Raw genomic sequence first — 22,527 nt, 5'->3', positions numbered from 1 at the left:
CCACCCCATCCTTCCTGCTCTCAGCCCTAGGGTACTGGGCCTGGTGTGCACACAGCCTCTCTCCTGTGGGCCGGAGTGAGTGGGTTTGGGGTGGTGTGTGATTCACCAGCCATGTGGGCCTAGAGTCGCAGGCAGAGCTGGGTGCTGTGGGGCTGGGTGTCAGAGTGCTGTGGGGGTTGGGTTGGCTGAGGGTCTAAAGCCTTTGGAGAAGGCGAAACAGGTGTGTGGGGAGAGTGGGGGCTGTTGCTCATCTAACGGGTTGTTCATGGCATCAGGTCTGCCCCTTGGGCCAGCAGGACTGAGTGGGTGGGGGAGCATCGCAAGCAGGGGGTGTGAAGAGGCCCATGAGTGACTAGGGTGGCAGAGAAGCTTGGACAGCGGGGGTTAGGTCACATGTGGTAGGAGTGACTCTTGTGGGTGTTCCAAGTGTTGGGAGTATTGTGCTGTGTGAGCTCTTGGGGGCCTTGTGTGGCCGTGTGTGTCCTGGGGTGTTGCTGCAAGCTGTGTGGGCCCTGCTCCCTGCTCAGCGGGGGCTCCATGGGAACCAGGCTGCTCTAGGTTTCCATGGCAACAGCAGGGCGGAGCCAGGAAACACCAGCTCAGGAAGGAAGGCTGCAGCTGCGAGGAGGGAGCCAGCCCAGGGCCCGCCTGGCTGAGCAGGCGCCAGACACTCTGTCTGTCCAGTCGTCCGGCGTTCCTGCCCCTGGCCGTGCCCCATGCCACCCAATCTGGACACGGGGCAGCTGCTGGTATGGCTGTCTTTCTTCAGATCTCAGTGCCCTGGGCCTGGGTCTGGGGGTGTCTTGTCCTACAGGAGTTGTGCCCTGGTCCCCCTTAGTGGCTCTTGGGGTGCCCTGTGTGGGGGGCCATGTGTTGGCACACTTGGGTATCTGGCCCCTGGGAGTGCGGTGCCCATCCTGACCGCCCTGTCCTGTGATAGCCTGGCCCCTCACTCTCCTGCCGGGCTCTGGCAATCCTCAGCGGCCCTGAATCACCGAAAGGAGAAGCAGAGCCACCAGGTGGGCACTGCAGCTGTGTGTTTCTTTTCTGCTGCTGCCCTAGCTTCGGTAACAAGTGGCTGTGATGGGCCAACCAGCTGGGGCTGTCCAATGAGCTGGGGGGCAGGGCTGTGTTCTTGGGGACCGTCACCCCTCTTACTCAGTGCAGGAGTCATTCCTTCGCCTCTGTGTGTTGCTGACCACCTGCTTTGCACCAGGGCCTGTCCTAGGAGATGGGGTTTGGCAGCAAACAAGTCAGACCCAAGTCCCTGCGATGGGGAGCTCAGTCCCGGTAGACAGAGACAATCCAGGACTCTACAAACAAGGCCGAATGTAGGACGCCAGGCCGTGGTACGTTCTGTGGGGGATAGTGCTGCCCGGTACCTGCAGAGAGAGGGGCTCTGTTGGGGTGCTCAGTGACTGCCTTTCATGAGGTTACACTTGAGCCAATCCTTGAAGGAAACATGTGAAAGACACGAGGGGAGAGATGGGGAAGAGTGTTTTACATAAGAGGGACCAGCACGTGCAAGGGCCCGGGGGCAGGCAAGTGTGGGTCTGTGGGATGAGCAGGGAGTGCACAGGGCACAGGCAAGGGGCTGTGTGGGGCCTGGAGGGTCTGGCTTTTTTCTCTGGAGGAGACTTGGCTACTTGGGAGGGCTTTGAGCAGAGGACCAGTGTGATCTGCCAGCTCCCTCAGCACAGAGCCGTGGAGATGGGTCTGCCCAGGCCCACAAGGACGAGGACGGGCTCAGCACCAGGTGGGAAGGGCAAGGAGTCTGCTGCAGTCACCTCCCAGCCCCCATCGGCCTCCCCCAGGAGTTCCTTTGATTTATATCCAGGAGGGCGGGCTGGGTGCCTGGACTCCTGGGTTTGTTGCCCTGTAGTCAGGCCTCCTCCTTTCACCCATAGCCCCTGACCCCACGGCCCTGCTGCCTGGGCCCCTGGGGAGGGGGAGGGGGAGGGGGAGTGGCCGCCAGGCTGGCGGGCTGGCAAGGCAGGGAGGGCGGCGTTTCTGGGAATTGTGTGGGGGAAGTGCATTGTTAGAGCGCCCGGAGCAGGCCACTGGCCTCTGGGGGTTGCCTTCTGCCTCCCCTTAAGTGCTGCCTCTGGGGTGGGGAGCTGGGCCTGGGCCAAGGCCCAGGGTTGGGTTGGGGACTTTCCGAGTGACACTGCCTTGGGCAGGCGGCTGTGCCCATGCTGCAGACTGAGAGACTGAGGCCCAGAGAGAGGGCTGCCAAGTGGCAGAGCCAAGAGACCCAGTGGTGCATGGGACCTGAGTCCCTGGTCACCGCCCTGCCTGACCTCAGAGGCCAGGATGTGGGGGAGGCACAGACGGAGTTGGCTGGGTCACCGTCCCATAGAACTCCTGTGGCAGGGACCTGTGGCCTCATGGTGGGTTGGAGGGTCTGGTGAGACACGAGAAGAAACAGCTGGGTGCCGGGCCAGGAAGCTGCAGGGTCCCCTGCCCCTCGCAGCCATGGGAAGTGAGGGGGCTCCGTGTGAATTTGGCAGCACCGGCCTTCCCACCTAGGCCCCTGCCCCAGCCAGAAGGGAAGCAGGGATGCGACCCATGGGGGTCATGGCAGGCTTTGCACTGGCAAGGGGGCGGGGGACACAAATAGAAAAATAAATGACAAGAGCTTCCGATGTTTCCGTGGACTGAAGACAGGGGTGGGGCTGGCCTCGGGGCCAAAGGTGTGGCCGGGCCTGTGCGGTATGAACCCCAGGGGGTGTCAGGGCTGCATCTGTCCCCTCAAAGCCCTGGGATAAGGCCCAGTTCCTACAGAGGGCTCCTGAGGGCAGACCCATGTCTCCATAAAGGGACGGGGTGTGGGAGACTCTGCAAGAGGGCACGCAGCCCTTCAGGAAGAGCTGAGGGAAGTCAGCCCCAGGGGTGGGAGCCGGCATGGGGCTTCTAGGGGCTGCTTCTTGGGGACCATCGTGGGCACCGAGCGAGGCCCCCTGGCGGTGGGCCGGACAAGTGTCCAGGAGGGTGTTCTAGAACAAGGCAGGTGGGTGGGTCTGAGAAGGTTAAGTGCCGCTGTCCCCCACCCTGGGGGCTCCTTCTGATTCATTTCCACCTCTGGTCTCTAATAATAAGGAGCCCTCCTCGATGTTCTCATCCACGTAGCTCACAGCCTCCAAACCCAGCCCGGCCTCCCTTGACTTGGCAACTTTTTCTGGGGTACATCTGGCCCTCAACTCGGTCCCATCTCAGCAGTGGCGGAGGGTCTGCGGGCCCTGCCTGGGTCTAGGGGGTCCGTGTCAGGGGAGGTCCATCCGGGGCCTGTCTGTGGGGCTACCCTGCATGGCAGCAGCTGCTAAGTGTGGGTCCCTTCACATGTGCCCTTGCTGCTTCCTTCTTCTTTCTTGTTGTATGTACTTACTGAGCACCTACTAGGTGTCTTGGGGTCGGGGGATGCGGCAGGGGACCCAGGCCACGTTCGCAGAGGGTCTGTGTGTGTGGTTAGCGTGTGCCTGGTGTGGCACGTGTGAGCAACCTCCGCGTCCCGTGTGACTGGGGCGAGTAGGCGTGTGCATGCCCAAGACTTACCAAAGAGGAAGTGAGGCTCTTCACCTGCAGAGGGTGGGTGGGATGTGGACGGACCCAGCCCTGGTGGGCGCCCTATGGAAGCCTCGGCCAGGCTTCCGTGACGCCTGGAAGCAGAACCCATGATTCTGTCACCCTCTGGGCGCAGCCCTCTGAGGGCACAGGAGGGTCTGGGGGCGGAAGTCCTGAGGTCGGGTAAGGTCCCTGAGGGGCTTGGGGTAAGGTGAGACCGTCCAGAGCAAGGTTCTGGGGATCGTGAACTCATAAGTGGCCCCAGGACCAGAGACTTCTAAGGTGGGGAGTCGGGAGTTTGGGGCTGGCCAGCGCGACACCAGCTTGAGCTCTGGCGAGGGTGGGACCCACCTACAGCCTCCACGAGAGAGGCCCTGTCTGCAGGGCTAACCACAGTCCCACTCCAGCCACTCCACCGTGGTGGCAGGAACCCACTGGACCTCCCTAGGGGGTCGGTGGTGGCCTATGGCTCACTCCCGCCACCTAGAGGCCAATGCTCAGGGTGGGTCCCAAAGGCCTGGGACTCCACAGCGCCCTTGGTGTCCTTCCGCCTGCAGCCTCCCCTGAGACTTGCTAGGCGCCTTGCGGGCTGTCTTGGTGTCCGACCCCGGAGGCTCTGGAGGTGGAGACCACCTGGCTTCTCACGGAGGAGCAAGGGCTCAAGGTGGGCCGGCAGCCTGGGCCCTCCACTGCCGCTGGGTATGGGAAGGGCCCTAGCTGGGCTGACGGCTCCCCTCTCCTCCCTGCTCTTACTGGTGCCACATAATGGGCAGTGCCCAAAGTGAAATTCATAGGGTCACAAAGTACACCAATTGCTCCGAAACAGTTACCAAAGTGTTTTCTAAAATGTGTGATGCAGAAAACTGAGTTCCCCGCTGCAGTGAGCTCGTGTGTGCGGTGGTCAGTGCCCACCCTGCTGAGCCTAAGAAAGGACCCCTTCCGCTTGAGATCACTGGGATTCCTTCCCACCGATTCTTTTCGCATGGGGTTGGTCCCTGACCCTTAGTTCAGACCTGTCGGGGTCTCCTTCCCACCCCACCCGGCCACCACCTCAGCTCCCAGACCTGCCCTGTCTCCATCTCCCCCACCCCGTGGCGCCTCTCCTGTGACCCCCTCTGCCCTCTCAGCAGCTTGAATGTCATAGGGGCTGGCGTACAAACTCCAGGCCACTACCCACCTCCCCGTCCTGGGACACCCTCTGTACCCTTGGGACACCCTCTGTACCCTGACACCTGTAGACAAAGGACAAAGACCCCAGGGCCCCACTCCTAGGGGTACAAAAGGCAGGGGTCTTCATTCTTAACCAGCTCCTTAGTCATGCTTGAGTCACCGCGGTAGCACACCTTTGTGGCCTAAAACATTCAACCCAGCCAAACACTTAGAAGCATCTCTTATGCCAAGCCCCTTGCATGGGAGCGTGGGAGACGTTTCCTCGCCAGGCTGTCCAGGCAGGGCCAGGGTAAGTCCTCAAGCTGGTTTTCTGGGGTGTCTGCATGCCTGCTCCCCTCCCCAGCACTTTGTGGTTATCTGTCCCGTGGAGATCACATGGGGACTGGCCTTGATGCTGGCTGTTTGTCCAGGGGGCTGTGCTGATGGCCCAGACCCTGCTCCAGAGGACACCTGTGCCAGAGTTAGGTGTCCGGAAGAAACCCTTCTTAAAAGCCCAGTGATGCATCTGAGAGGCCTGTCCTGATCCTCTCCTTTTGGCTGTAATCTTCAGGACCTGAAGCTGTTCTGAGGGCTCTTGGACACACACCTCCCTGCTCCAGACGCTAGAGGCTGTGGGCTCTGCTCTGTGCTGATCATCTGGGTTGACACTCCCTCCCCTGTGCTCCAGCCTTTGCTGAAGCTGTGGCTGAGCTCTGTGTCTTGGCGCTTGGAAGCGTCCAGCATGAGGGGAGTCCCCTCCAAGTGGTCTTCGAACCAGCTCACCCGTCGGGGAGCCCCTGTGGGCTTTGGGGAGTCAGTTCTGAGTCTTTGCAGCCTGATCTCAGAGGTTGAGAGGTTCCTCTCAACCTGGGGTTCCTGCTGGTTATTGTTTTACAAGATGCTGGCCAGCTGTCTGTTGAGAGGGAGCTTGAAGGCTGTGTGGCTGGACCCTTAGAGGCTGCACACTCACTTCGACAAGGTGATTTTGGCCACGAAGATGTGCTTGGTTGGCCTGGGCTCAGAGCTCTGGCCCAGACTCACAGTGAGGGGCAGAATCAGAGCCGGACTGTAAACCGGAGGTGCTGTGTTCACCTGTCACAGAGCATCCGTTCTGGAAAACCTTTGCTTTTTGAATTCCACACTTTTTCCTTATAATTACTAAGGAATCTCATAACCTACCCTGGTTCGCTTTTCAGCTTGGCTGTCGGGAAGCTCAGTTGCATCTAGTTAATGCCACTCAGGGTCCAAGGCATGGTCAGCCTACGTCATCTGAACATCCCCTCTGCCACCTGGCCTGTTACTTGGCTTGAATTTCAGTGGCTGTGGGGCCCACAACTGGAGGCCCTGTTCCCTGGCCTCTACCCTCCCCCAGAATTGTGCCCCTTCCAGCACACCACCCAGCCTCTGCATCACTGAGGAGGTGGTACCCACCTGGTGGAGATGCTCCCCTGCCCTCCTCCCCAACCTTCCCGGGGCCAGGCCATCCCTTCAGCTGAGTGCAGTGGGGCCCTTCCCAAGGACCTCCAGCAGCAAATTGCTCACACTGTCTCCCGCCCTGAATAAGCTCACAGCAGCCCTATGAGGTAGACACCGAAAACATCCCCATTACACAGACAGAGACGGAGGCACAGAATGGTCAATGACTTGTTTGAAGTGACAGTCAGGGATTCACACCCACTAGCTGACTCGGAGGCAGGGGCCTTGCCCACGCAGCCCCTCCAAGAGCCCTGGCACCTTCCTACCCCAGCTCTGGCTTCTACACTCCGCACCCGGCTACTGCTCCCTCCCACCTCAGGCTCCCCAGTCGAGGCCTCAGAGGCCAAAATCTAGGCCAGAGCTCCAGGGAGTCTCCCGCAGGACTTCGCTGTAGGGCACGGGAGTCATGGTCCGGCTGCCCCCGGACAGCGTAAGGTGCTAGAGGAGGGCTTAAAGGGGATGGAGCGGGGGAAATGCCTTCGCCAGCTCCGCGCAGTCGGGCCCCCGGCCGCTCCCGGGCGGAGGGTCCGGAGGGAGGCTCCGCGGTCCACGATGCAGCCAGCACGCACTTCCTAGCCCCACGCAACACCGCAGCGCCCTCCATCGGCTGCCCGGCCGCGCGAGGGCTTGTGGGACTGAGGGTCGTTCGGCCCCGCAGGCCTCGAGACTGCCCGCGTCAAGACTACCATTCCCAAGAAGCTGTGCGCGCCCGCATGCTCCTGGGAGGTGTGGTCCAGGGCGGGGAGGGAGTGCGCCAGACAGGAGGCATCGGGAACTACATGTCCCAGGATGCAGCGCGGCGGGCGCGGGGCCGGGGGTTTGAACCGAGGGTCTCCCGCCCGCGGCAGGGCTGCGTCGGCTGCGGCGGGTGCGGGCGGCGGCGACGGCCTTGGCCGGCGCCTGGGCCGGGAGGCTGAGACTGGCGCGGCGGGCGCTGGGGGCGCTGCCCCTGAGGCAATGATGGGCAAGGAGGAGGAGATTGCGCGGATCGCCCGGAGGCTGGACAAGATGGTGACCAAGAAGAGCGCGGTGAGGGGCGCGGGCCGCCAGGACCCCGGGACCCCCGCCCCGCCGAGCCCCCGCCGAGCCTGCCGAGCCCCTGTCAGGGCCGGGGAGACCACCCGGGGTGCAGCACGAAACCCCGCCCGGGCAGAGACTCCCGGGACGCGGGGAGACCCCGCTGGTGGCAGAGAACCCTGCCCTGGGCCAGCCCTGCCCTTCACCCTCGCACCCACGGCAGAGGCCGCGATCCGGCCTGGACCTTGTCCCAGCAACCACCCGCTCTGGACTCAGACTCCAGCTGCCAGGCTGATATCCCGCAGGCTTGAGATCCGCCCCCTTTCCGGTCCCCTAACCTCAAAGCCCCTCCGGGAGCCGGGCCAGCGGAGACCTGCCTCGGCCCCGCCCCTCCAGGCCTTGCGACGCCCCCGCCTGTTCAGCCCTGTCTTGCTGGCCTGCTCGCCCTCGTGCCTCCCTCCTTCCCTTCCTGGGCATCCTCAGGGCATCCCCCCCGCCCCCATCATCCCCCTGCCCCAGGTCTCCCACACCTATGCTCTGCCTGCGAGAGTTTAGAGTGTGAGACTGGCCCGCTTTTCCCCTGGAGCCTGAGCCTCCCCTGCCTCTGCCGGGCCTGGGGCCTGGGGCCCGGCCCTCGTCATCTCCTTCACAAGCAGGTAGAGGCCTTTCCTGGTCCTGAGGCCCGTTTTCTTATCTGTCGCCGCCCCATAAAAACCGGGTTTCCTAATAAATTATTTCCCTTCTTTAGCCAGAACTCAGCTAGCAGCAACTGGGGAGTGGGTAGGTAGGCAGGGACCCTGGGGAAAGAGACCTAGGAGGTTGGGCGAGACCCTGGCCAGCTGTGCCTGCTGTGCCGCAAGCGAGCCTCTGGAGGTCGCTGTGCCCTGGTCTCTGAGGGGCCTGCCAGATGTGGCTCCAGTTCCAGTCCCCCTCCGCTACCAGACCTCGGCGACTGCGTACACTCACACGAAACATCCTTGGTGGGTGGTACCTGCCTCCAGCGTGAGTGAGTGTGTGTGTGTGTGTGTGTGTGTTCCTGGCTGGCTCCTTGGGAGGCTCAATACACACCAACCGTGCTCCCCTCAGACTGCTTTTGGGGCCAGCGGAGCCCTGGCCCCAGAGGTGGGTCCAGGGGACTCAGTCATGGACTTTCGAGGCCTGCACAGCCACCCCATGGCTGTGCTTGTACTGCTAATTTGGGGGTAACTGGGTTGAGCCTGGGTCCCTCCTGACCCTGGTTTCGGACAGGGGTCTACACTGGATCTTGGCCAGGGGCTGGCTCCCACTCATTCATCCGGCAAGCTACCCGCCATTGTGTTCCTACCCTGGGAGGCCCTGGGCAGCGCTGAGCAGTGGTGTGGAAACAATCTAACCTTTTCTAGAGTTGACCAGAGAAAGAAGCGACTCCCTACCTCCCCATAAACGGGACAAAACAAATGACCCCTCCACTGTGGGGACAGAGATGGGCCCAGCAGAGTGGTGTGTGGGGGTATCCAGATGGGAGCCCAGCATGAAGCTCCAGGGGAGGAAGAAGGGGAGCAGCTGTGGCAGGGACGGTGGCCAGGGGGCCTGGGGGTGCTGTGGGGTGAGGAGTGAGCTGGCAGCGCTGGTGCTTCCACTGCCTGCAAGTCCCCTGGGTGGTCAGGGACTTGTTTAGGCCTCTCTGGTCTGGAGCAGGACGAAGCCTGAGGTTCCTCGTGAAGATGATCAGTGAGCAGCACTGTGCTGTGGGCTCTGGTGACCATCTGTCCCCACTGAGATCACCCCAAGGCTGGACTCCACAGCCCCAGGGGCAGGGCCTGCTGGAGGCCATGAGGAGGGTGTTGTAGCCTGAGCAGAGATGCCACCCAGGTTGGTGGCAGTGTGTGTGTGTGGGGGTATAGGACAAGGCTTCCCATGACCTGGGCTGCAGAACATAAGGCTCTCACAGCCTTGGGTGGCTGGGCTGATCATGTCTGCCTCTTCCTGTAACGGGAGACACACATGAAAACGCATCAGCACATCAAAAAGTGAGGTGTCTGGAGGAAGGCAAAGGGGGGGGGGGTGTTGCAGTTTTAAGCAGGAGGGAGAGGACTTGCTGAGACTATCTCTTTTGAACAAAGCTCTGGAGGGAAGGAGGACAGTCTTTAACAGCCTGGGCGATATGTCCGTGGCAGTGGGGGCAGCAGGTGCAAAGGTCCTGGGTCAAGCAGCTTGGCACACGAGCACTGAGGAACTGTGCCTGGAGTGGAGAGATGCAGCCCATTTGTGCACGGCCAATGTGAGGGCTTTGAGGAGACAGATGGGCGGGGATGAGGCAGAGAAGGGAGCCGGGTCTGTGACAGTGGTCCAGGTGGAGGGGTGGCTGGCCAAGGGGTAATTTGAGTCCTGGAGACACTGATGGGTGGGGACTTGGGGATGTGGTGTGAGTGGAGGTGCCCTGAGGGTTTGGCCTCAGCTGCAGTCACTGTTCCTGGGTCGGCCCCTTTCAGCCGACAGGTGAGCTACTTTGGGAAGAGGCTGCCCGACCCACCTGGGCAAGGGATGTGGGACTGGACACCACCAGGTTGTGGCTCTCAAAGGTGTTTCCCATCCTGTGTGGGGCGAGAAGTCGCGTGACCTGTGGGTGCTGGGCTTGAATGCATAGCCGCTTCCCTTCTCATTCCCACCCTCCCTGAGCACCTGGTCCCAGGTGCATTTCCCAGTTGTCACTGCCTTGTGATCTCAATGTCATTTATGAAGATACCCCTTCTCCTCCTAGGAGGGAGCCATGGACCTGCTGCGGGAGCTCAAGGCCATGCCTGTCACACTGCACCTGCTGCAGGTAGGGCCCTGCGTGTCCCCTGCCCAGACAGCCCCTGGGCGCCTCGCAGGGCTTCCTTGGTTAGCACAGATACCTGCCTGAGGAGACAGTCTCTGCCTTTTTCAGTTGTTGGAGATGGGGAGGGGCATTGAGGGTAACCACCCTGTCCCTCACAGAGGCTCCTGGGTCCCAAATGGGGCAGTAGCCTGGGAGAGAGCGTTCACCTCCCCAGCTGGTCCTGGGCGCCCGCCCTGTGGGAGCCTCCCACTGTCTGTGCGGAGGTCTGACCACTGCCCCAGCCCAGACCGCTTGCCTTGCAGTCCACCCGCGTCGGCATGTCCGTCAACGCCCTGCGGAAGCAGAGCTCCGATGAGGAGGTCATCGCACTGGCCAAGTCGCTCATCAAGTCCTGGAAGAAGCTCCTGGGTGGGCTGAGTGCGGGGGCAAGGGGCACCCCAAGAGCGCAGGCCCCTCGCTGGTCAGCACTGTGGGGTCACCTGGGAAAGGGACGGACAGACCTGGTCCAGAAAGCCGGGGCTCAGGGCTTCTATGTGGAGCTAGGAGAGAGGAGAGTTGAGAGTGGGGGCAGGGCTGGGAGAGTTGCACAGGCAGCAAGAGGGCAGGCAGCAGCCCCTGACCAAGCGAGCAGGTGACCGGAGGAGGGAAAGGGGGACTTGGGGGAGAAGAGGCAAGGAGGTAGAAGGGGGGGCAGTACTACTCAGAGGGAACAGGGCAGCCTATTCCTGGGGACAGCGGGGTGACTGGGAGTTGCAGGGATGCCCATCTCTGGACCCTGAGGCCTCTCCTGGGTATGTCCAAATCCTTGCAAAAGCAGATGTGTGTCCTGGGCCTCCCTCCATCCCTGTGTGGCCACAAGGCCATGTGTTGGACAAGTGTGTTTGCTCTGGTGGCGTCTAGGATGCTCGTCCTATGAGAAGGTCCCCAGCGCAGGATGGGGTTTCAGGAGACTTGTGGGAGACATGCTCAGTGGGCAGGCTCCTTGTGGTGCCTGAGGCCCAGGTGGGGAATGGCCATGTACTGCCTGCCTGGGGTGGTCAGATGCTTCAGCTGTGGAGGCCGTCACTGCAGGGTGTTTGTACTTAGGGATTATCCTGGGTGGACGGGCAGCAGGGAGGATCCGAGAAAGCCCCATAGGCAGCCGACTTGAGTGGGAGCCGTGTCAGGACCTTCTAAGGCTGGGGCTGAGGGCCCCAGTTGGTCATTAGCAGGAAGGCTCAGCGGGCAGGACCTGGTGGGAGCAGGGTGGGTGGGCTGGCAGGCCACTAAGGCTGTGCCTGGGTGGTGATCTGCTTCCCCTGGCCTGGCCCTGCCCTCTGGGCCTGCCTGCTCCTAGCCAGCTCCCCACCCTTTCTGGGCACCTGCAGATGCTTCAGACGCCAAAGCCGGGGAGCGGAGGAGGAGCGAGCCTCTGCCCACGTCATCCTCCAAGGAGGCCTCCGAGGCCAAGGATCCCAGGTACTCCCTGCACACCTGGGAGGCAGGTGCACACCTCTGGCTACCAAGCCCCACTTGCCCAGCCTGAGGGTTCTGATCTCTGTGCGCCCTGGATGGCTGAGGCCACCGAACACGGGCCCTTCTGGCTACTCGGAGGGGCCTCTGCCCAGGGAGCCACGCCTGGCCTGGTCGGCCTCCTGATGGACACTTCCCCTCCAGAGCCCCTCTGGACACTGTCTTCTCAGCCCCCGCCATTGGGGGGGCGAGGCTGTGTCCTGGCTGCCAGGAGCCGCTGTCTCGCATCCCAAGTGGGGCTGTGGGAGCCCCTGCCCTCGTCCCCTGCCCCATGCCCCCTTCCTCGGTCGGGTTCTCAGTGGCCAGCTCATGTTGCACCCCATTGAACTGGCCTCACTTCCTGTGAGCCCCCCTCCTTGTGGGTGCCCAGGCTGCAGTGGGGAGTGGCCGAGGCTGCTTTGCCTTTGACCCCTGGGCAGCAGTGGCCGGGGGCCTGGAACGGCTGACCTCTGGACTCACCAGAGGCTCATCTGCCACCTGCCCCAGTTGCTTTTCCTCCTAGAAGCTGCTTCCACTGCCTTTGTGGGGGTCACAGGGTTATGAGGTGCAGGGCACGAGGGGAGGGCTGGTGCAGCCTGGACGTCAGGTAGCTAGGGGTGGGGGTGCCTGGTCCTGTGAGGGCATTTGTGCTAGGTGGGGGGGACCCCCAGCCCTGTCTGCCTCTCCCTGACCTGGCAGCTGGTATTGGGTGGTGTGGCCCTGTGTTCTGGGCTTCCCTGAAGGCGGGGACCCTCATGGGCAATGCTGTCCCCATTGTGACCCCATTGTTGAAGGAGCGCAACCCCAACGAGCCTCACCGCCTCTGGCCAGCTGGGCAGGCCCCACGGGCATGCTGGGCTGGACCACGGATGGGCAGTGTCATGGCCGCTCTCTGGGTGGAACAGATGGGGTTGTCTTTCCTGGGGACGGCATCTCACAGGTTCACATGGCCTGGCCGGGCCTGTCTCTCTTCAGCCGCAAGAGGCCAGAGCTGCCCAGGACACTGTCGACCCCAAGGATGACCACATTCCCCCCGGTGCCGGTCACCTGTGACGCTGTGCGTGACAAGTGCCGTGAAATGCTGACCGCCGCTCTGCGGACCGACCGTGAGTGCCCAAGAAGGTCGCCACCCGCAGAGGCCCGCGGCCAGAGGGTCCTGGGGGGGCCCCTCTCCCCAGCCCACGCTGCCGACCCCAGGTGGGCTCAGGGGTCTTTGGGGACACAGAGCACCAGGATCCTGGGCTCTGCTGCTGGGCGCCGGACAGGCTTAGAGGTGGTGGGTGGAGCCAGCGAAGGGGGGAGGCTGGCTAGTCAGGCCTGCTCCCTGCAGGTGACCACGTGGCCATTGGTGCAGACTGCGAGCACCTGTCCGCCCAGATTGAGGAATATATCCTTTGTACAGGGTCTTGGCGCTGGGGTTTCTGAGGGGAATCTCAGGCCAGCCAGGCTCAGCTCCCCCTAGTGGCCACTGCCTTTGGCCAGGCAGTGGGGTGGGCTCACCCCTCCTGACCAGTGCGGCCCCCTCCAGATCTGCTGCGCGTCTGATTCTGCCTGCTAACGGGGCCTGGGTCCCTGGGATCTTCAGCCTGCAGCTGGGTCTCAGCCAGGAACAGGTCCAGCGGGAGCCTCACCCAGCAGCCCTTCAGCTCGCCAGCAGGCCTGGGTGGGTAGACTGACCCCTGTGTTGCTGGGCTCCTCGCCCCAGCCCATCCACCACCCCACGCAGCCCCACAGGGAGGCCCTCGCTGGCCCAGCGGGGCAGGTGGAGGGTAACAGCCTCTGATGGGTCCTTAACCGCCTACACGCATCTTCCGGGATGTGGGGAACACGGACATGAAGTACAAGAACCGCGTGCGCAGCCGCATCTCTAACCTCAAGGACGCCAAGAACCCCGACCTGCGGCGGAACGTGCTGTGCGGCGCCATAACGCCCCAGCAGATCGCAGTGATGACGTCGGAGGTGAGCCCTGTGGGAGGGGCGGGGCTGCCCTGGGGTTGCAGGCTAAGCGCGGCCCCTCGCTGCAGGAGATGGCCAGTGATGAGCTGAAGGAGATCCGCAAGGCCATGACCAAGGAGGCCATCCGTGAGCACCAAATGGCCCGCACGGGTGGCACACAGACAGACCTGTTCACCTGTGGAAAGTGCAGGAAGAAGAACTGCACCTACACGCAGGTGGGCCAGCCATCCTCTCAGGGCCCGTGTCCTCAGGGCGGTACACAAGAGCGCACACTTGCCCCCAGCTCTGCAGGCTGGGGTCCTCTGCCTCACGCCCGGACACATGCGGCGTGCATGGTTCCAGGGCTGGGGTCCAAGCCCGGGAGTGATGGGTCACTTTGGGACCTCCCCCCTTGCCCAAGACCCCAGGTACTCCAGTAAGCAGCATCTCGCTGTGGTTCCTGCTTGCTGAGGGGCACTAAAGTTGGGGGACCTGGCCTGGCCCTGTGTGGAGGGCCACCGAGGAGTGTTGCTGCTGGCAGGAGGGTGGGTGTGGTGTGCTGCCTGGAGGTGGCTGCAGGACTACGCTCAGTCAGACCTATGGAGGTAGACGCCGATGTGGACCCCAAGGCATGTCAGGGGCCCTGGTAAAAGGAGAGTGGTTAGGGGCTGGAAGGTTGGAGTCACTGGTGCAGCCTCAGCGCAGGGCGCACACAGGGTCCCCAGGACCTCCCTGGGCTGCGCCCCTCACCACACCTCCCCGTAGGTGCAGACCCGCAGCTCTGATGAGCCCATGACCACTTTTGTTGTCTGCAACGAGTGTGGAAACCGCTGGAAGGTAGGTGGGCATGCCCGGGCCACCCTGCCCGTTCTCTGGAGGTGGGTGTCTGCAGCCTGTGTGGACTCTGTGGTGTGAAGTGGGGGACACCCCCACCCAGCCAGCCTCCTGGGAGCTTTGGAGATGGTTCTGGAGACGCAGCGGGGGTCATGAAGGCTGCGTGGCTGGACCCTCTCACATCCTTCCTTGCAGTTCTGCTGAGCCTTTGTGTAGAGGTGCCTGCAGCCATGGGCCCTAGTCAGCACTAGCCGTCGCCCTCCTCGCGTCCTCTGGACACAGCTTCTCTGGAGACCCGTCCTGTGCCCTCCTCACCTCCCCCAGAGGGCAGCACGCTCTGCAACCCCCCAACCTGTCTGTAGTGTACCTTTCTCCCTTCCCCCCCAAATTATTAAATGTTTTTTTGTTTTGGTCACCATGCTGTCCTTGGCCTTTGGTCCTTGTGGGCCATGCACAGGCTTGGGCTTTGAGCTCGGTACCCCACCACCACTGGGGAGTCTTCCTCCATGGGGTCAGGTGACACTTGCAGTGCTGGAGGGAGGAGCCTGCTGGCCCTGCCTGTGTGCGTATGCTCACCGGCATTGGCCAGGTGAGAGGGCCTTGGGAACAGACCAAGGGTCTTCCTCCCCAGGCACTGCTGCTCAGGGCCCAGGGCTGACTCTGGGTCCCACAGCCCTTTATGAGGGCTGGTCCTCACCGCACCCCAAAGCAGCATGGATGGGGGCAAACCCTAGATCAGTTGCACAATGAATCGCTTTGCCTACCGGAAATCCAGGGAAGGGGGTGGCAAGCACACGTCTCGTGGGGCCTGAGGGACAGTGGGCTTTGAGAGAGCTCATCCCCATCAGTGTCCGGCCCCAGCCAGCCAGCCTCTGGGGACGACCTTTGATGTATGCCAGGGGCCCCTGCCCAGCCATGGCCTGGGCAGTGTGTCTCACTGCATTGCCAATCTTGTTGAGGTGTCATGGGGGCCACAACTGCCCAGGTCATGGCACCGTTGCTGGTGCAGGGCCCTCACTGAGGAGGGGTGGGGTGGGGGACAGCACATGGGCCCAGGTCCCCTCACAGCCTGTCTGCTCCCCTGCCCCGGGTCTAAGACAATTCCTGATCCTCTAATCTCCCCCAAAGGTGGAAAGAGGAGACTTTTGCTTTAAAAATATCTTCAATTATAAGACATCCTATTTTGGGAGGAGGAGGGATGGAGATAAATATGAAAACATTTTTTTCTTTTTTTGATAAAACACAGTTGAGTACATGTTTCCAGGTTTAAAGTTAACGAACATAAAAGAAACTGGGTCCTATGGCCTGAGTCTTGTTCTGAGGCCTGGGTCTGAGTCCGTGCAGACGGCTCTTGTTGGAGAGTGTCTCCATGACAGAAGTAGGCAGTATCGGGCTTCTCTTCTCCACTGCAAGTGTTCTCCAGGCCCCCCGCTGCCTGGGGAGGGGCCCTAGTGAGGCTGGTGGGTCCAAGATGCCTCCTAGGAGGGTCCCTCCTCTCACCAGGCGAGAGCCCCAGCAGGAAGGGCCGCTAGGCCTGAGGCTCACACCTGCCTCCGCTGTACCCTGGGGCCCGGGCCCCCTGGATGGGGGGAGCTCCTGCCTGGGAGTTCCCCCAGAGTGCTGGGCCTGGTGTGCCTGCCACCTGCTGCCACCCATGGATGAGGGTGACCCCAGAGTGTGCTGGGCAGCGGGCAGCCTAGGCCTCGTGGGAGGACTGGGGGGCCCCCCGAAGCAGCAGCGCACGGTAGGTTGGGGAGCCGAGGAAGCGGGGGTAGGAGTCCCGGTGCATGAGTGTGTAGATCTGCAGCTGCGCGTCGTCGAACGTGTGCGCCGACGGCTCCTGCATCTTCCTGTTGATGCCCTCCCGGACACGCGAGTCCAGGCTCACCTGCGGGACAGGCCATGGTCAGGGCCCGGAGGCGCCCCCCACCCACACGTACCCACCGCGGCGCACCTCCTTGGGGGACAGGATGGACACGTAGTCCTCATAGATGAGCCGCGCCTTCTCGTCCACCGCGTGCTGGTTGGCCTCGGCCTTGAGCTCCTCGCAGGCCAGCCAGAAGAGCATGTTCTCCTCGCTGTACTCTGTGCGCAGGAACTCCCGGAAGGCCCCGCGGCCCGCGGGGCTGCGCATCAGCTTGTCGAAGGACTGCGCCCAGCTCTGCACCTCCTCGGGGCTCGGCGTGCTGCTGTGGGCACCCGCCGCCAGGTCAGGCCAGGTCAGGCACCAGCCGTCCGCTCACACCCTCACCCCAGGGGCAGGCGCGCGGCAGGGGGCGGGAGCTGGGGGGCGGGGCCCAACTCACCACGCCTCGCAGCTGGGGAGGGGCTGCAGCTTGCTGTCCTGGGAGGCCCGCCACGCCCGCCGTCGCTCTTCATTCCTGATGGCACACAGTCAGGTGGCACAGCCCTCCTCCTCACACACACACACACAGGCACGCGTGTGGACACGAGGCCCGGGGCTCTTGGCACTGTGTAAACCCACTGCGGGTGGCCGCCCGGGGACCTGCTTCTTCCACCCTCCCGTCCGACTTCGGACCCCAGACCACTGCAGTCTTTTTGCCTTTGGGACTTTCACGGGATCCTGGTGCATGCACCGCCCCTTCTCCCACAGGCCCCACTAATAGAGTGGGAAAGCCCCAGCCCACGTCTGGCCCCCGACTCTCCCTAGGGGACCGCCTTCCCTGCTCTGGCTCTAAAACCCTTACCTGCAAAGCTCTCTCGAGGCAGAACCCACTTCTGCCCTCCCCACCTGCCAGAGCTCCAAGCTCTCAGTGAGTCCTAACTGTTCGCCTCCCTCCCCCAGGCCACCCCTCCCATCTCAGGTCTGGGCTCAGGCCTCGCCTGCTCACTGATCAGCTGATCGCCCTCTGGTTCCCACAGCCCTGTCCACTCATCAGCCAAGGGCCGGAAGCCTGGATGGGGCCAGGCCTCTGCAAGGCACCAACGACCAGCAGCTTCCCTAGAAAACCCTGGTACCACCAGGAGCCCCACGCCCACCCCAGCCTACAGCTCTGGAAGCTTGTCCCCGTGGCCCGGGGCCCAGGCCTCTGCTCAGCGCCCTTCCACCTGACATAGTTTGGAGGGTCTGCTTTTGTCTTGTTATGCTGTAGGGTCCTCAGAGCCAGTGGGGGCCAGCAGGCTCACAGCTGCGTCAGTAAGCATGCGTTGGGCAAAGGGAGGAGGGGCCCCTGCACACAGAGGCCTGGGGGCTGGCCACTGGTCACCACAGCCCTACAGCCCCTGGCAAGTGCTGCGAGTGGCAGGGCATCCTGCCTGTAGGCAACACCTCAGAAGACGCCCGAGGGTCCAGGGAACAGGCTCCTGGGCCCAGGTCTGCTCCACCCACGATGCCCACCCAGGCACACCGTGCCCCAGTCCCCACGTACCAGCAGCTACAACAGCAACACCAGCAAAGGCAGCAGGGGTTGCGGCTGGAGGCAGCTGGCGGGGCCGCATCATGACTGGACATCGAGGGGGGCTGATCTGCCTCCTCTGGCCCTGTGTGCTGCAGGTAGATGGGGGCCATCTCAGCCACCCTGCCAAAGCTGCGGGCCCACCCCCTGCCCGCTGGTGGCCATGCTCCCAAGGGCAGGACCCTTCCAGCCCCCTAGGTGTTCGAGGGCCTCTTCTTTCCCCCAGGCCCCCGGGGACAGAGGCAGGGGTGTGGGGCGCTGCACCTGTTTCTCAACCTCATGCGTGGTGGGCATGGGTGGGTGCAGGTCACCCAGGCTCCGTGGTGCCGGCTCCGGGACCCTCCCCACAGCCTGGGGTTCTGAGAAGAGAAGCCGAGGTTCTCAGAGAACCTAAGACCCCAGCCCCTGCATGCCCCCTGGGAGGGGTCCTGAGAGTCTTGCCCTCCTCACCCCTGCCCCACAGGGCCTGCTTCCTGCGCTCACCCCAGCTTCCACCAGGGCTGCGAGAGGTGCAGGGTCAGTGGGGAGAGGAGCCCGACAAGACCTCCACAGGAGGTTCCGGGACAACCCCCTCTGCTCAGTCCCTGGGAAGCCGGAAGCCTGGGTTCCTCTTTCTTGGTTTCCGGCTCCTGGCCCCTCCCAAGGGGGCTTGGGGCCCCAAGCCTGGGGCTATCAGGTTGGTGCATAGGGGTGGTAGTCAGACATTCAGAACGCCACCCCAGCCCCCTCCATCCTGTGGTCGTTTGGGGAGGTGGGTAGGGTTGCTTCCCACCAGGAGTCCAGACCTGCCTGGGGGCCCCAGATTAGGCCTGAGGCACAGAGGGTCTGAGTGGGACAAGGGGCAGGACTTCCTGAGGGTGCAGGAAGTGGGGCAGAACACGGGTGGGGAGGGACATGCGCTTCCAGGGGACCTCGGTCCTAGACGCTATGCTTGGTGCCCCCTTCCCCCAGCTGTCAACTAATGCCCCCGGTCTCCCTTCCCCCTCCCCCCACCAGGCTGCGGAAACCGCTGCGGCCTCACCACAGGGCGGGGGTGCCACGCCAGCCTGTCGGGGAAGCGGGGGAGGCAGTGGGCGGGGGCGTCTTGCTCCCGAGTCGGAGCTGCGGGGTCCCTGGGGGAGGCGAGGGGCGCGTCCTGCTCAGCGTCTGCGCCGCACTTTCTACGCTGGAGGCGCGAGGGGGCGCTGAAGGCGTGAGCCGGCGAGCAGCCCCCGAATGCCCCCGGAGAGACCGACCGCAGATCCCAGAGTCCGCGGGCGACAGTAGCCAATCAGCGGCCTGGAGGCAGTTTTGAACACCTCCCCACCCTGCCCCTGGCTGCGCCCACCTAGGCCCAGGTGAGGACCCACACGGCCTGGGGAAGCCCCCCTGCACTCTGCCACGAAGACCTTCCGTGGCCAGGAGGCTCACGACTTGGTTTCACTTTATTTTCTTATTCCTCAGCTCGTGGCATTTTAACCCCTGTTTGGCCCATGTTGGTCTCTTGGGATCTCGGTGGTCAGGAGGGCAGGCAGCTCCTGGAGCAGAGCTCCGTGTGGGAGCGGTGCTGAGGTGACAGCAGCGACTCATGCACTTAGGACACCCCTGCCTCCAGGGCTTGGGCACACAGAGGCCCCTGCCCTGACCCAAACCTGGGGGCGAGTGCAGGGTCCCCTGGGGCCACAGTGCCTCACCACCTGCCCGGCTTCCCTCAGATCATGGGGGGCTCCTCAAACGTGGTCCTAGGGCTCCCAGCAAGCAGATGGGGAAGCAGCAGCCCCACAGCCTTTCCCTCAGGGGTCAAGTTTCTAGGGAAAGGAAGGGGTGTGGCAACCTCTGAGGTTTGGTAGCTGTACCCCAGACCGGCTGTGACTTCCCCAGGCAGAAATGCTCTTCCTCCTCTGCACCCGCACCCACTGTGAGTGGGGGCAGGGCCCCAGTCCCACCCACCCCCAACCTAGTACCTGAAGACTATACCCACCTCTGCTGCCATCTCCAGCTCAGCTCTGAACCGGAGGAGGGGACCTGCCTGAGAGTGCATGGCCCAGGTGCTAGGGGCCAAGTTTGGGGCAGAGCGGGTACCAGCCCATTCTGTCTGGGTTGCAGGCCCTGGACCTGACTCCCTGCACCCTTCTCAAGCTGGCTGGGGCCACCAGTGCCCCCAGGGCACCTGCTCTCTCCTGTGGGTCTGTCTGGGTTTCTTGCCCTTCATTCTTGCATTCGGGAGGGGCTCCTTCCCTTCCCCCAGCCCCCCCCCAAGCTTTGACCCCCCAGTCTGGGACAGGAGAGGCTGGCCAAGCAGCAAGTCTGGCCTCTGGGGACAGAGGCTCCCTCGGGAGCAGCTGCTGCTTTGCTCCACAGAAGGAAAAAGAACGTCCCCGAGCCCGCCCAGTCCAAAAAAAGAATAAGAAAATGTGACAATCCCAGAAAAAAATGCCATAACCTTTGGGAGGGGGTTGACAGAGGGGCTCTAGTCCCTGCTTCTGATCCTACTCAGTACCTTTCCTAGCTGCTGCTCCCCACCCCCCAATTTGGCTGGTGGGGGAGCCCCAGCCTGGCTTTACAAGGCCGGTCAGTTTTCCTAACCCTGGTGACCCTCGTCCCCAGCCCACCTTTGCAATGGTGGGGGCGACTCACTTCTCTCGCTTTCTCTCTGCTGGTAGGGTGCCTGGAGGAACCTGTCTCTTTCTGCAGGGACCCCTTCCAGTTTCTGACGTCCCCACCCCTACCTCAAGGAACTCGCCATGGCGCCCCACTCACCAGCGACCCAAAGGCGAGGTGGGGGCGGGAGGGGCCACGTTCGGTCTGCACCCCACCCTGACTGCCGAAGGGGCGTGCACTGCAGCAGCAGGGATTCGAGTCAGACGGCAGGGGACTCTCCTGCGGCGCTCTGGAGGGAGGTCGGCGCCGGGGGCCCCGATCGGCTGGGGCCGGGGGCACAGCGCCTCCCCTGCGACTCGCAGGGCTCAGAGGCTGCCAGATCCAACGGGGCGGGGGCGGACAGGGTGTCCCGCCTCGGTCCCTCCCCACCAGGCTGAGGGGGGCGGTAGACGCGGAAACCTGGGTTCTTCCGGCCCCCCCTTTGAGCAATCACTTCCCCAAGCTTTGAGCTGCAGAAAAGGGGAACCCGATTGCAGCGCCCCCTCCCCCCGCGCGCGCGGTGGGGACGGGCTCCAGTCCGGCCGCGGCCCAGGGTCCACGTGGACCCCGCGGCGGGAGTCCTTGGGGTGCGGATCCCGGAGCCGGCTCCCGAGGCTCCCGCCCCACACGGCCCCGGGGCCCCGGGCCCGCAGGGGCAGGGCCGCCGTCCTCCGCGCCGCGCGCGTGCACTCACCGGCCGCGCTCTCGAGCCGCTCGCGCCGCCGCCGCCGAGCCCGCGCGCTCCGAAGTCCGGCCGGATCGTCGGGGAGGGGGCGCAGGGTGCAGTGCGCAGGCGCCTCGGCCGCACTTCCCCAAAGCGCGGGGCTGGGACTTCCTCGCGCGGGGAGGCGCCCGGCCCGCCCCGCCCGGCGCGCCCCGCCCCGCGTTTGGCTGTCTCTGCGCCCCATGCGCCCCCTCCCCACCACCCCGTAGAGTCCGGCCCAGCGCCTTGGTCCCCGTCGTCGCTTAGGGTGGCCCGTGGAGATGAGGTGCTAATATTGGGGTCTCTGGCCTCCGGGCGGCCTGAGCTGGCACTGTAGTAGGTGGGGGTGTGGCCGTGCCCCCGACTCGACCGGGCCATTCCAGCTGTGCCATTCATGTGGGTCGGCCATGAGCTTCCTGCCAGATGTGTGGCACGAGAGTCCTAGAGACGCAAGTGTCCCCATACGCTACTTGCCCCTCTGGAAAGGACTGTGTCGTGGTTACTCTAGGCCCCACCCTTAGCCTTTCCCAGACTGGGTGCCCTCACCTGTAAAATGAGGTTTAGAGCGTGTTATCACTGCACTGTTACCACGCTGTAGGGGGCTTCCCACGGAGGGGACGGGGGTCCTGTGCTGAGGTGACCCTGGATGCTGGGGTATGCATTTTTGCTCCTGGAGTCACCACATGTCTCTATCTGTGGCTGCTGGTGGCTCCCTTCTGACCCCTTCAGTTGCTCCAAGGTGTCATGCAGTTTAAAGCCACACTGTCCCCTTCCCTCGAAGGTCCTGTCTCTTCTCTTTGGCTGACTCTCCTGGTACTTTATGACCTGGTACAGCTGTTACTTCCATTTCTTATCCCAGCATGCTTACGGCCAGTGTCATAGTGGCCTTGACCCTGCTCTGGAAATGGTCCCCTGGTCTCAGACCATATGTAGCTCCTGTCCCCAGTGCAGGCACTCGGCCTGGTGAGCTCCTGGAGCCGGTCCGGCTCACAGAGGGCCTCCCAACCGCACAAGTTGTTGAGATGTGAAGGGAAGTGGAGATTTTCCATGCACTTTTCATCATTCAGCAAGTTTCTGGCTGTCCCCTGAGCGGGACCTCGCAGTGAGCCAGACAGACCAGCCCTAGAGCAGACGAGACCTAGCCCGCAGAATGGGTGAGAGGTGAAGAGGGCCAGGGAGGGTAGAGGAGGCCGCGCGGCAGGGGGTCAGGCCAAGCTGAGAGCCGGGAAGGTCAGATAGGCCAGAGGGCCCTGGAGGCTGGGGCGCCTCTTGACGCTGTGTGCCCAGGGGCCCTGGCTGCCATGTTGGCAGGCTCCCAAGACAAGGCCCAGGCTGGAAGCCTGTCCAGACAGGAGATGACTGCTTCTCATTTACCCCAGATGACAGTCCTGAGAGGTAACAGTACAGAGATGGGCCAGCACCTGGCCACACAGCTAGGCGGATCCCACAGTGCGTGTGTGGCATCTCCACCCACCGCCTAAGACATGTGTAGGGCAGCTGGTCATGGGTGGGGGTCAGCACACTTC

At 63.3% G+C, this 22,527-nt stretch overlaps 2 protein-coding genes across 17 annotated transcripts; one reads left to right on the top strand and one right to left on the bottom strand.

Moving 5' to 3' along the window:
- The first annotated feature begins 500 nt into the window (after positions 1-500).
- On the top strand, positions 501-14,678 carry TCEA2 (transcription elongation factor A2). Of its 3 annotated transcripts, XM_074317964.2 has the most exons (11): positions 501-749; positions 1,217-1,349; positions 9,944-10,006; positions 10,306-10,411; positions 11,371-11,461; positions 12,470-12,600; positions 12,825-12,881; positions 13,299-13,453; positions 13,519-13,665; positions 14,195-14,266; positions 14,459-14,678. In XM_074317964.2, the coding sequence occupies exons 1-11, from the start codon at positions 565-567 to the stop codon at positions 14,465-14,467; spliced, it is 1,149 nt and encodes a 382-aa protein (XP_074174065.1). In that variant the 5' UTR covers positions 501-564; the 3' UTR covers positions 14,468-14,678. The 3 variants fall into 3 exon arrangements, with proteins under 3 accessions (XP_074174065.1, XP_019608971.1, XP_019608970.2); XM_019753412.2 differs by lacking the exon at positions 1,217-1,349 and having other exon boundaries at positions 602-749; XM_019753411.3 differs by lacking the exons at positions 501-749; positions 1,217-1,349 and adding an exon at positions 6,967-7,215.
- Positions 14,679-15,406: 728 nt separating this feature from the next.
- Positions 15,407-21,221, bottom strand: RGS19 (regulator of G protein signaling 19). 14 transcript variants are annotated; one of them, XM_074317955.2, is made up of 7 exons: positions 20,993-21,125; positions 20,419-20,497; positions 17,944-18,038; positions 17,653-17,771; positions 16,570-16,644; positions 16,218-16,449; positions 15,407-16,151 (listed from the first exon to the last, which is right to left on the bottom strand). In XM_074317955.2, the coding sequence occupies exons 3-7, from the start codon at positions 17,971-17,973 to the stop codon at positions 15,960-15,962; spliced, it is 648 nt and encodes a 215-aa protein (XP_074174056.1). In that variant the 5' UTR covers positions 17,974-18,038; positions 20,419-20,497; positions 20,993-21,125; the 3' UTR covers positions 15,407-15,959. The 14 variants fall into 14 exon arrangements, with proteins under 14 accessions (XP_074174056.1, XP_074174055.1, XP_074174061.1 ...); XM_074317954.2 differs by having other exon boundaries at positions 16,218-16,452; positions 20,993-21,120; XM_074317960.2 differs by having other exon boundaries at positions 16,218-16,452; positions 20,419-20,768; positions 20,993-21,035.
- Positions 21,222-22,527: the final 1,306 nt, after the last annotated feature.

Source organism: Rhinolophus sinicus, chromosome 13 (genome assembly GCF_057876585.1).
Source record: "Rhinolophus sinicus isolate RSI-liver-muscle chromosome 13, RSI-T2T, whole genome shotgun sequence".
Classification (NCBI taxonomy): Eukaryota; Metazoa; Chordata; class Mammalia; order Chiroptera; family Rhinolophidae; genus Rhinolophus; species Rhinolophus sinicus.
Note: the sequence above shows the minus strand (reverse complement) of the source record. Positions and strands in the feature narration are given on the sequence as shown.

Coding starts and splice junctions, on each gene's coding strand:
- TCEA2 (XM_074317964.2), top strand. CDS start 565: ATGGCAACAGCAGGGCGGAGCCAGGAAACACCAGCTCAGGAAGGAAGG. Junction 10,007..10,305: donor TCACACTGCACCTGCTGCAG/GTAGGGCCCTGC, acceptor CTTGCCTTGCAG/TCCACCCGCGTCGGCATGTC. Junction 13,454..13,518: donor TCGCAGTGATGACGTCGGAG/GTGAGCCCTGTG, acceptor CCCTCGCTGCAG/GAGATGGCCAGTGATGAGCT.
- RGS19 (XM_074317958.2), bottom strand. CDS start 21,206: ATGGGGCGCAGAGACAGCCAAACGCGGGGCGGGGCGCGCCGGGCGGGG. Junction 16,645..20,418: donor ACCTCGCCTTTGGGTCGCTG/GTGAGTGGGGCG, acceptor GTGTGCCATCAG/GAATGAAGAGCGACGGCGGG. Junction 16,453..16,569: donor CTCCCCAGCTGCGAGGCGTG/GTGAGTTGGGCC, acceptor GGGTGCCCACAG/CAGCACGCCGAGCCCCGAGG.